This window comes from Mastomys coucha, unplaced genomic scaffold (genome assembly GCF_008632895.1).
Source record: "Mastomys coucha isolate ucsf_1 unplaced genomic scaffold, UCSF_Mcou_1 pScaffold20, whole genome shotgun sequence".
Taxonomy (NCBI): Eukaryota; Metazoa; Chordata; class Mammalia; order Rodentia; family Muridae; genus Mastomys; species Mastomys coucha.
This window is the reverse complement of record NW_022196903.1, coordinates 106,468,590-106,480,352: the sequence shown is the minus strand read 5'-3', so window position 1 is coordinate 106,480,352 and position 11,763 is coordinate 106,468,590. Positions and strand designations below refer to the sequence as shown.

Genomic DNA, 11,763 nt, shown 5'->3' with positions numbered 1-11,763 from the left:
CAAGATGCTAGAGTCACTGAAAACTTGTTTTGTTTTCACGCGGACTTGGTATTCGACTCCCCAAAGTGCACGTTTTCTTATGACAAGTTTCCCCTGAGAAATGCCAATAAAAGCAGCACTCCAAGAAGTTGTTTCCTGGTTAAAAGGTGGGGTCTGGCGTAAAATCGGTGATTTCTATTAAAGAAGTGGCTTATTGTAGCGGAGCTTCGCATTATTAAATGGGGATAATATATAGTCTCTCTGCCCCGGGGTTATGGTAAGGATTAAGAGACATGAGGTCTAAAAATCGCCTAACACAGTGTCTGTTGTATAAGATTCACATGCACAAAGAAGATACTAGTTATTATACTGATCCAGAAAATTCAGAATAAACCAGCAATCTCAGCACTCAAGAGGATTGAGTTAGGATTGCTTGGACTGCCTATGAGTTCCAGGTCAGGCTGAGAGAGTGATACAGCAAGACCCTATCTAAACAAAACAACCAAAATAAAATAATTGAAGAAGTTATACAGATTTTTTTCATTATTGAAGGCTTTGCACATACAAGGCCATGGATCTATCATAACAGCCTTTTCTTTTCTATTAAAAAAAAACTTTTTTTTAAAGACAAAGACAAGATAAATTGCCTACACTGACCTTGAATTTGTGATTACAGGCTTGTACCACTAGGACTGCGCAGTCGTTTTAAGCTAGTTATTTTGGGGTGAGAACCTTTTAGAAAATCTGATGAAAGCTATGGGTCTGCCCTGAGGGGGGAAAAATGTCCAAGTATGCATAACAAGTTTTCTTAAAATATTAGAAATTTTATATAGAAGTGACTGGATGAGTGTATTAGGATGGATGTTAACCTAACTGAAGTTATCCTTATCCCCTCCCTCTTGATATGAGCCCAGGCTCTGGGTCCCCTAGTCTCCCTCTCCAACACCATGAGACAGAGATTGAGTAAGATCAGCTTTATTATTGTCAGGAGGCAGGTAGGTGGTGATCATGCCAAGCCTTTCTGAAGTCAGGAGGCAAAAAGCCAGCACTGATCAACCTAGCTGGCCCTCCTGGTGAGTGAGGTTCAGAATTCCAGGTGTCTTTAGCTTCCAGCAGTGAGTAGACAGGTAAGCAGACTGCTAAGTATTGGGTATGTGGAGTCCTCAGGGCTGTTCTGGGGCTGAGGTTGGGTTGGGGTTAGCAGGGGGAGGAGGCCGAGGCTGGATGTCCCTGGTGCGCATGTAGGACAGCAGCTGCTCAGGGATCTCAGCTAGTACATCCTTGGCCAGCCGTGCCATGCTCAGCACCTGGTTCCCTGATCGGTCAACATAATCTCGGAATGGGACAAACTGGGACAAACAGGAAAGAGATGTGAGCTGTGGCCAAGGGAGTAGGTAGCACTCAGGTTTCATCTTTGATCCCTAACATCTCTTTCCAAGTATCACTATTCTTCTCCCCTAATATTGAACTATTTCCTACTTCTGTTTTTTCTACCCACTCCCTACTTCTGCCCCACTTTCTCTTCACCCTTGACTCTTTGACTTCATACAGTCACTGAAAGTATCTCGCTAATGTCATCAATAGCCCTATAAGGCTAAATCAGTGCAGTGGGGAGTACTTTTCAGCCTTCATCTTGCTGAGAGTCCCTTTAGCTTTACTGTACTTGAATGTCATCCTTCTGAATACATCCCAATTCCTTGTGTGGGGTATTGGACAATGAACCCAGGATCTTGTATATGCAAGACAAGCTGTCTACCAATGACCACATCCCTATCCCAAATCCCACTCCTGACATCACACTCTTTCACCCCAACCCTACTTTTCTAGAAGCTGCACTTCATGTCAACTCCATTCCTCTGGGTTTCCTGTGCTCTGAACTGCCCCTCCTACCCCTGTCTCAACTCAGTATATATAGACCAGGCTGGCCTTCAGAGAGATCCATCTGCCTTTGCCACTTGAGTGCTGGGAAGGAGAGAGTTGGACTTGGGAGAGAGAGAGGAAGCAGTTGGGATTGAGAGAGAGGAGCAGTTTGCCAGGGAAAGGAGGTTAGAAAAGGGAAGGCAAGGGGAAGGCGGAAGGAAAAGCACCCTCTGGAGCCCCGTGCTTGCCTCTGTCCTTGGCTCTCATTTTATTTCGATTCCCCTGTTTCAGCCTCCTAACAATTTGGGCTGTAGCCACTGTGCCTAACTCTGGCCCAGAACTGCATATCTAGTTACTAAAACTACATTTTCCTTCAGTTATCACAGATCCCCCAAGCCCAGATTTACCTATTGAGTACGAAGTTTCCCTGATCTAACTCTGCCTCTAGCTTCCCCTTACCCTCACTAGAAAACTGAGACTTGTTCTTATCAGTGTATTAACAAGTCATTAAAATTCTATAATGTGATCTTAAGTATCTTGTTTTGTTATTCTTTTGAGATAATCTTATTATATAGCCTAGGCTGGCCTGGGACTCTCAGTCCTCCTGCTTTAGCCTCCAAGTGAATTACAGGCACACACATACACATACATACATACATACATATATACATACATACATACATACACATGCACACATGCACACACACACACACACACACACACTTCTATGCACAGCTCTTAAACAAATTTTCCTTTGTTTAGACAGGCTCATATAGGTCCCACACTGGCCATGAATTCAAAAGTATTTGTTGTTGTTGTTATTTTATGTGTTCAGTGTGAACGTGTGAATGCAGGTGTAAGTGTGCTGTAGTGTGCATAAGGAGGGCAGAGTGGGTTCTCACCTACCATGGGATCCCAGGAATCTATCTCACGTCATCAGGTTTGTTCAGCAAAGTATATTTAACTCCCCATTTCACTGGCCTGACCTTGAACTTCTTATCATTTTGCCTCCATCTCCTGAGTGCTGGGATTTCAGGTACATTGGTTTACACAGTGCTAGAGATGGAACTCAGGACCTCATGTGTACTAGACAAGTACTCTACCAACTGAACTGCCTCCCTACCTTTAAAAATCTTTGTTTAAACTACCAAACTACCTTTGGCTACCTCTGAACATGACCACTGTTTTGTGTTCACATACCCCAGTCATTTTTGCTGCTTGCTAATGGACACCTGGGCGTTTCCCTGGCCCTGCCACAGTAACCAGAGAAGTCCGTTTACAATGTAGTTTGATCTGGGCATTGTGGCACACACTCTTAGCACTCAAGGGGCTGAAGCAGTAGGATTACTATGAATTCTAGACTAGCCAGGGCTACTAGTTCTCTAAATAGCGGGGTTCTGTCTAAAACAAAACAATAAATACGTGGAGGGATACATAAGAATTCATTCTGATTGTCAAACCTCAGATATTCATGGCAGACAATCCTGCCAGCCTGGTCTGAGCCTCTGGCAGGTCGTACATGCTCCTTCTCTGCCTGTGAAGTTGATACCTTCGGGTTTCAACTAGATGTCAACAGCACAGCCTCAGAAGCCTTCCCTCACTACTATTGGCTGTTGACAGCAGCATTTGCTAGTTGGGTTGTCTGTGTAATACTAGTCATCTCCACTAGAGGGAAGAGACCTGATCCTCCTACATCATACACCCTTCAGGACAGCTGTAACCCACTTGATCCCTCAAAGGAACTGTTCAGAGTTGGTGGGGTGATGCAGTTCTGTAACTCCAGCACTCTGGAGGCTGAGGAAGGAGGATCAGGGGTCCCAGGCCAGTTTGTGCTACCTAACACTATTTTGTCTAACAAGTTTTTTGTTTTTGTTTTTTTTAAAAGGGGAACTTGGGGCTGGAGAGATGGCTCAGCGGTTAAGAGCAGTGACTGCTCTTCCAGAGGTCCTGAGTTCAAATTCCAGCAACCACATGGTGGCTCACAACCGTCTGTAATGAGATCAGATGCCCTCTTCTGGGGTGTCTGAAGACAGCTACAGTGTACTCATATATAATAAGTAAATAAATCTTTAAAAAAATAGAAGGGGAACTTGTTCTATGAATGAGGAAGGTTTGAGGGGAGAAAGCTAGTGACTAGGAAGGAGTAAGGGGAGTGGCTTCTAGGAAGCCTTGTTTTTCTCTGCTTTCACTACTCCCAGGGCTACCTGAACAATGTCCCGCTCTGCATAGCGTCCCCTGGAGGATACACGCACGTCATCACCATCCAGTTCTTCCATTGCTGCAGAAAAGACAGGCAGGCATCATTGGATGAATCTCTCCAACTCCAGCTCATTCTGCCCCTTCCTCATTAGAGCCACTCAGGGTCCTCACAAGGAGACTGACACTTGCATTCCACAGTGGTGTGAAATTGCTATTAGTATCATTACTAGCTTTCCTTCTTGCATGTTCCATTCTCCTAGAAAGGCAGGGGAAAGTGTTGACACCAGCAGCTATGGTTATAGAGAGGAAACATGTTTGACTTCACCAAAGTGCTAATCTGTTTTGTCTGCAAGGAGGGCCCAAGGGTCTAGACCCTTCCTGTTCTCTCCAGTTCCCAGTCCCAGTCATACACACACCCCATCCTACTCACCCTCAAACATGGCAGGTCCGACCCCGACGATAATGATAGACATGGGCAGTGAGGAGGCCTGTGGGAGAGGAATGGCTGGAGTAAGCAGCTGTGACAGAACAGTGCCTGCAGAGTCTGTGTGGATCACATGCTCTCTTGAGCCCAGATACACTGCCAGGATTGCTTGCAGATTATCTCTATGCACAACAGGGGCCCTCTGGTGGAACTTAAAGCCATTATCTTGTTTGTTTGAGTCAAAAGTCTCCCTCTGTAGCCCAAGCTGACCTTGAATATTTCTAGTATCATTTTAAAGAGGGTTTCCTGCCAGATGTGGCAATATACATCTGTAATCCTAGTACTCATGAGGCTGAGGCAGGGGGATCACCACAAATTCCAGATGAACACTGGTTAAAGAATGAGTTCTAGGCCAGTCTGAGCTACAGTGCAAGACTCCATCTGTTTTTTGTTTTTTGTTTTTTGTTTTTTTTTTCAAGACAGGGTTTCTCTGTGTAGCTCTGGCTGTCCTGGAACTCACTCTGTAGACCAGGCTGGCCTCAAACTCAGAAATCTGCCTGCCTCTGCCTCCCAAGTGCTGGGATTAAAGGCATGTGCCATCACCGCCTGGCGACAAGACTCCATCTGAAAAAACAGCAAAACCATGGAAACCTTAATGACGGCAAAGAACCCATACTAGGCATGGTATATCATTCCCATGCTTCCAAGACTCAGGAGGCAAGGGCAGGAGGGTCAAAGTGAGTTCAAGAACAGAATGGTCTATATAGCTAGTCCCAGGCCAACAAACCAACAAACAAAAATAGCCAGTCCTAGTGGCTCACACCTATAGACCCAGCACTTGGGAAGCTGAGAAAGAAAGATTGCCTCTATTCAGGTCAGTTTGGGCCATATAGGCATTCAGTACACAGTAAGACCCTGTTACAAAACAAAAATAAAATTAAAATCAAATAAAAAAATAACTCCCTCCTCCCTGGCAAAGAACAGGCATGCTTCCTGCTGAATATAAAAGGCCAGCATTTCATAAGCTCAGGTTTCCATAGTGGGTTTATCTGGCATCATGCTGGGATGCTGAGAATCAAAAGCCAGTGTTGTTTGTGCCCAGCCAATAGGCATCTCTGAAACTGGCAGGTGAAATTGTTAGGATACACATGGAATAGCCATCATAGCCCCTTAACTGCAAGGACAATGACCCCTCCCTGACAAGCCCTCCTCCTCAGACTCACACTGACGATGGCCTCTTTGGTCTGTGTCATGTCGGAGATGACGCCATCAGTGATAATGAGCAGGACGTAGTACTGGGAACCATCTGAGATTTTGGCTGCAGCCCTACATGAAAGACCAAGGTCTGTATGCAGTGGCCGGCCAGAGAATACATGGTCAGTTTCAGCCCCTGCTTCTACAGCCACCATAAAAACAGTGGGCAAGACCTAGGCTTCTGGATCCCACATTTTTTGACAGATCTGACCACTTCCCTTATGTGCCATCTCTCCATTCTATATATAATTTTAAGATAAGGTCTCTCTCTTATAGCTGAAAAGTAGTCAGACACTGACTAATCCTGCCTGCTTCGACCTCCCTGGTACGAGATCACAGCTGTGATCCACCAAGTCAGTCTGCAGAGCCCCCCTCTCCTCTCTTCATCAATCTTTGAATCCAGGAGTTTTCCCTCAGAAAGGGACTTGAGACATCCCTCAGTGTCCCTCCCCTACTTTACCTCATTTGCCAACTTCAGTTACACATCCTGAGTGTACTGGACATGATTGATTTGTGTTGTCCAATGCATTGTATTTAGCCACATGTGAATGAATATAAAGATTTAAATCAACTAAGGTAAAGTGAATGAGACTTTCCATTCGCTAGTCACTCTAGTTACCTTTAAGGGCTCTCTCCCCATATGTAACTGGTGAATATCATACTGGAGAGCATAGAGGCGGGCCATTTCTCTCATTGCAGGACATTTTGTTAGTGCTGGCAGCTAAACTTGGTCTCAGAAGGCTGAGAAAGCATGGTAGCAGTGTAGTCAGGTCTGCATGGTGTGCTGAGATCCAGAGCGGGTGTATGTGAGGAAACCTGTGTCTGCTCTGGCCCACCCTCCTCAGAGGCCAGCCCAGTGCTATCTTTTGTCACTTGCTCATTTCATGGATAGTCACTGCCAGCTGCCATGTGTGGGCACAGAGCAGGCAGCAGGTAGAATTTTGCTTGCAGCATACTTTTTTTTTTCAGTTTTAGATATTGTTTGAGACAGGGTTTCACCATGTAGCCCCAGCTGGCCTGAAACTTGATTTGTAGACCAGGCTATCCTGGAACTCAAAAAGATCCTGTCTCTAAAGGCTCAGACCATCACATACATACATACATACATACACACACATATACCTTGCTATGTTCTTAATAAATTCTCTCATCCCAAATCCAAAGCCTGGCTTCTTTAGATCATTGTCTGGACTCTACAGAACAGTAACTGACCTGTAAGTACTGTATAGCACAAGCTGGCTTCCAAACTCTCAGCAATCCTACTGCCTTGGCCTCTTGGTTGCTAGGATGTACAGCACCCAACCCAGCTTATCCTATTTTTAAAGCGAGGAAACTGAAGTTCAGAAACACTAAGCAGCAGTCCCCAAGAGCAAAGAAACTGGGGCCTATCAGTGTCCACCCTGGCCTGCTCCGGCACAACCCTCCATGTGCAGCACCCGTTCCTGCTTCATCTAGCCACCCAACATCTCCCAGACCTGGCACCCAGTGCCTCTGTGCTTTCAATGTACAATCACCACTGCTAGGCCTACTATCCCTCTCCTGATGAAGACCAACTCACCATGTAGGCCAAGCTAAGCAGCCCCTCTGCTGTAGCCTGCGCCCTATCATTTAGGATGCAGCCTCATCCACTGAGATCCTCACACTCCGAGGGTTCCAAGGATGAATTGTCCTATGACGCGTGGATAAATCCAGGGCATGAAGTGCACACAATGCTCCTTCTTAACATAATTAGAGCAAACACAGACATGATGGGAGAGGACTAGAAAGTCTGCATGTGTTTGTAAGATGAAACACTAGACTTCAAAGTCTCTCGGTCTGAGTGCTTTCAGCTGTGCCCTCCATCTCCCCTGCCCCCATCCCCAGGGAATGCAGCGTCTTACTTTTGCCACCAGACAACTTGCTAGAAATTTCTGGGGAGCTTTGGCCTACAGAAGTGATGATTTATTTATATTTCTGTCTCCTGCACCAAGGCGGGAGCTCCGGAGGGCAAGGACTAAATTCGATTCATCTATGAGTCCCCAGTGCCCCAGCAGAGAAGTGAGCACACAGCAGCTGCCCTTTGAGTTGTGATAATGATAATAATAGGAACAGTAATAACTACAGTTACAGCACTTACCAGGGGCAAGCACTCTTGTGAGTGCTTGACATATGCTAACGAGTCCTTCCAACAACCCTGCAGTGTAAATATTGCTAGCATTCTAAACCTCATTTTACTTAAGAGAATTGACCAAAGCCATAAAGGCAGCGTATGACAATGTAGCACCAGTGTACTGGGGCTAATAGTTCAGTAGGTAGCTTGCCTAGCACACATAGGCTGGGGTTTGATCCCCAGCACCACACTGCGAAGGTAGGGAAGTAAAGGCAGGGGATCAGAAGGTCTGCGTTATCCTCGGCTACAATATCAGCCCAGAGAATATGAGACACTATTGGGGGTGGTGGGTATGGGTAGGGTCTGGCCCTGATGTACTAATTTACTCCACTCCAGAATCTACACTTTGGATAGAATTATCGTTTTTTGTTTGTTTGTTTTTTTGTTTTTCGAGACAAGGTTTTTCTGTGTAGCCCTGGCTGTCCTAGAACTCACTCTGTAGACCAGGCTGGCCTCAGAAATCCACCTGCCTCTGCCTCCCAAGGGCTGGGATTTAAGGCATGTGCCACTACTGCCCAGCTTTTTTTTCTTTTCTCTCTCTCTTTCTTTCTTTCTTTCTTTCTTTCTTTCTTTCTTTCTTTCTTTCTTTTTTTAATAGAATAGAGTTTATTCAGGGCATGGGGAGGGGAGTTAAGAGGGCAGAGAGAGAGACAGAGACAGAGACAGAGACAGAGAGACAGACAGACAGAGACAGAGAGACAGAGAGAGAAGAGAAGAGAAGAGAAGAGAAGAGAAGAGAAGAGAAGAGAAGAGAAGAGAAATAGAGGCCAGCCATGAGCATGTGGAGAGGGCGTAGGGAAGGAAATGGGAAGGGAGGAGCAAGAACAAGAGAGAAGCAAGAGAATGAGAGATAGAATTATCCTTAACTGAATGTTTACTAAATAAATGAATAAATGAATCAGTGTAGTGCTCAAAATGTCTAAGAAGTCTGCTTAATAACAGTAACAAAAAATAGTCAAATTCCAGAATTAGTGACAAAAAATTGTGATGCAACATGTTCCATCTTTTTCCTTTTATGTTTGTTTTGAGAGAAGGTCTCACTATGCTGTCCTAGCTAGCCTGGAATTCACTATGTGGACCAGGCTGCCATCAAACTCAGAGATATTCCTGCCTCTGCCTCCTGATTGCTGGAATTAATGGCGTGGACCATGGTGCCTGGCTCTTATTTAAAACTTTCATTTCCCTGTCCTTAACACTTTCTAAGCTAGGCAATGGTGGCACATGCCTTTAATCCCAGCACTTGGGAGGCAGAGGCAGGCGGATTTCTGAGTTTGAGGCCAGCCTGGTCTACAGAGTGAGTTCCAAGACAGCCAGGGCTATACAGAGAAACCCTGTCTCAAAAAACAAACAAATAAACAAACAAAAATATTTCTACAGCAATGTTATGTTAGCTTTTATAATTAAAGTAACTATTATCCTCATTATGCATCAGAGTGTAAATAAATCTTCAATAGGGAATAGAAAGTCTATGTACCTAAAAATCTCTCAGGAAGTCTTTAACATGTGTTTTCATTAGTATTTGTCTTTTTTTAAAGATTTATTTATTTTATGTATATGAGTATAGTACACTATCTGTCTTCAAACACACCAGAATAGGGCATCAAATCCTATTACAGACGGTTGTGAGCCACCATGTGGTTGCCTGGGAATTGAATTCAGGACCTCTGGAAGAGCAGTCCAGTCAGTGCTCCTAGCCTCTGAGCCATCTCTCCAGCCCCTGGTTTTTGTTTTTTTTTTAAATTTCTTTTATTAATCATTCAATTTGTTTACATCTCAATTGGTTTTTTGTTTGTTTGTTTCTTTTCTTTTGTTTTTAGATGGGGTCTCCTGTAGCCCAGGTTGTCCTTGAACTCAGAACGTAGCTTCTGATGAACCTGACCTTCTGATCTTCTTGACTTTACTTCCCAAGTGCTAGGATTACATACATGTGTCACCGTCGCTGATTTATGCAGTGCTGAGAATTGAACCCAGGGCCTTTTGCAGGATGGGCAAGCACAACCCTCATCAGTTGGCTTTTATACCATGGTTTCTGAGACACTTTGTTTCAGCTAGATCTCCTTTATTCAGCATGTAATGATTTATTTCTTTTGTTTTTGAGACAGGATGTCAATATGTAGCACAGGTTGGCCTTGAATTTGAGATTATTCTGCATCAGCTCATAAGTGTGGAATTATATGTATATATCTGCCTTTACGTCTTTTTTATTAATCAGGGGAACCGATTCTGAGCCTGCAACTGAGTGATGCCACCAGACTGTCTGAGCAGCAAGCCCCAGGAGAATGCTTTCCTCCTCCTCCCCAGATGTAGGTTCCAGGTGTTCACTGCTATGTCCCGATTTTTCTGTGGGTACTGGGGATATGAACTCTTGCTTGGGCACTTTATGGCTTGGGACATCTCTAGCCCCTCATTTTCTTCCATAAGCTTCAGTGCATATCCCATTCCTTTGCTATATGCTGGTTTTATTCTCTAGTTTTATTTTTAACTACTTTTAATGCCCTTTGCTTTCTTATTAGTTGATAGACAATCTGGCTTTTCTTTGCTTATATTTGTTCTGAAATTTTGTATAGTTTTAAACCTATCACCTCTGTGTACTTTTTATGGCCCAGATACTATGCTGTTTCCTCTTACACTACTATCTGTTTATTTCCACCTAACCTCACAGTAACTCCAAATATAAGCTAATATTACTGGGTATGGTGGTACTCCCATCACAGCAGCACTCAGAAGGCTGAAGTGGGTGGATCACTTAGCTATGGGGGCTACAGGTCAGCCTTGGCTACATAGTGAGACCTGGGAGTCTGGGCGTGGTGAGGAGCTCCTTTAATCCCAGCACTCAGGAGGCAGAGAAAGGCGGATCTCTCTGAGTTTGAGGCCAGAGTGGTCTATAACTGGGACGACCAGAGATACACAGAGAAACTCTGTCTTGAAAAACAAAACAAGGAGGCTGGAGAGATGGCTCAGTGGTTAAGAGCACCCACTGCTCTTCCAGAGGTCCTGAGTTCAGTTCCCAGCATCCACATGGTGGCTCACAACCATCTGTAATGGGATCTGATGCCCTCTTCTGGTGTGTGTCTGAAGGGAGCTATAGTGTACTTACATATAAATAAATCTTTAAAAGAAAAACAAAACAAGGGGTGGGAGAGAGAAAAAAACAAAAGAAGGAATCTTTTTTTGCTTCTATTGATGTCCATTATCTAACCACTTCACAGGTTCTATTAAAGAGGCTAGGGCTGGTGAGATGGCTCAGCAGGGAAGAGCACCGACTGCTCTTCGGAAGGTCATGAGTTCAGATCCCAGCAACCACATGGTGGCTCACAACCACCCGTAGTGAGATCTGATGCCCTCTTCTGGTGTGTATGAGGACAGCTACAGTGTACTTGCATGTAATAAATAAATAAATCTTTTAAAAAAAAAAAGAGAGAGACTAGGCTAAAGTGGGCCGTGGTGGCACATGCCTTTAATTCCAGCAGCACTGGGGTGGATCTTTGTGAGTTTAAGGCCATTGTGCCTGGTCTGTCTAGCAAATTCTAGGACAGCCAGGACCAAGGGAGACCTTTCTAAAAACAAAAACCATAAAACCAAAAATAACAACAATACAAGAAAGTTTGTGGTGGTATTTGAATGCTAAATTATCAGGGAGTTGGCACTATTTGAAAAGGGTTTGAAGGATTAGGAGGTACGGCCTTGCTGGAGGAAGTGTGCCACTGGGGGTGGGCTTTGTGGTTTTAAAAGCCCCCTCTTCCCCACTCTGTCTCTGTCTATGGATCAGGATGTAGAATTCTCAGCTACTTCTCCACACCATGTCCACTTGTGTGTTGCTGTGCTCCTCATCCTGCTGATAATGGACTAACCTCTGAAACTGTAAGCCAGCCCCCTCTTCCTTTTTTTTTTTTTTTTT

The 11,763-nt window shown here is 44.6% G+C and overlaps 1 protein-coding gene across 1 annotated transcript in view; it reads right to left on the bottom strand.

Moving 5' to 3' along the window:
• Nucleotides 1–938: 938 nt before the first annotated feature.
• The window catches only part of Cpne9 (copine family member 9), a 26,199-nt gene continuing 15,374 nt past the window's right edge, over nt 939–11,763 (bottom strand). The window contains exons 18-21 of the mRNA XM_031382874.1: nt 5,686–5,788; nt 4,469–4,526; nt 4,044–4,117; nt 939–1,328 (exon numbers count right to left, since the gene is read on the bottom strand). Of these exons, the coding sequence (XP_031238734.1) occupies nt 1,143–1,328; nt 4,044–4,117; nt 4,469–4,526; nt 5,686–5,788 (421 nt within the window). The 3' untranslated portion in view covers nt 939–1,142. The remainder of the gene's footprint in view (nt 1,329–4,043; nt 4,118–4,468; nt 4,527–5,685; nt 5,789–11,763) is intronic.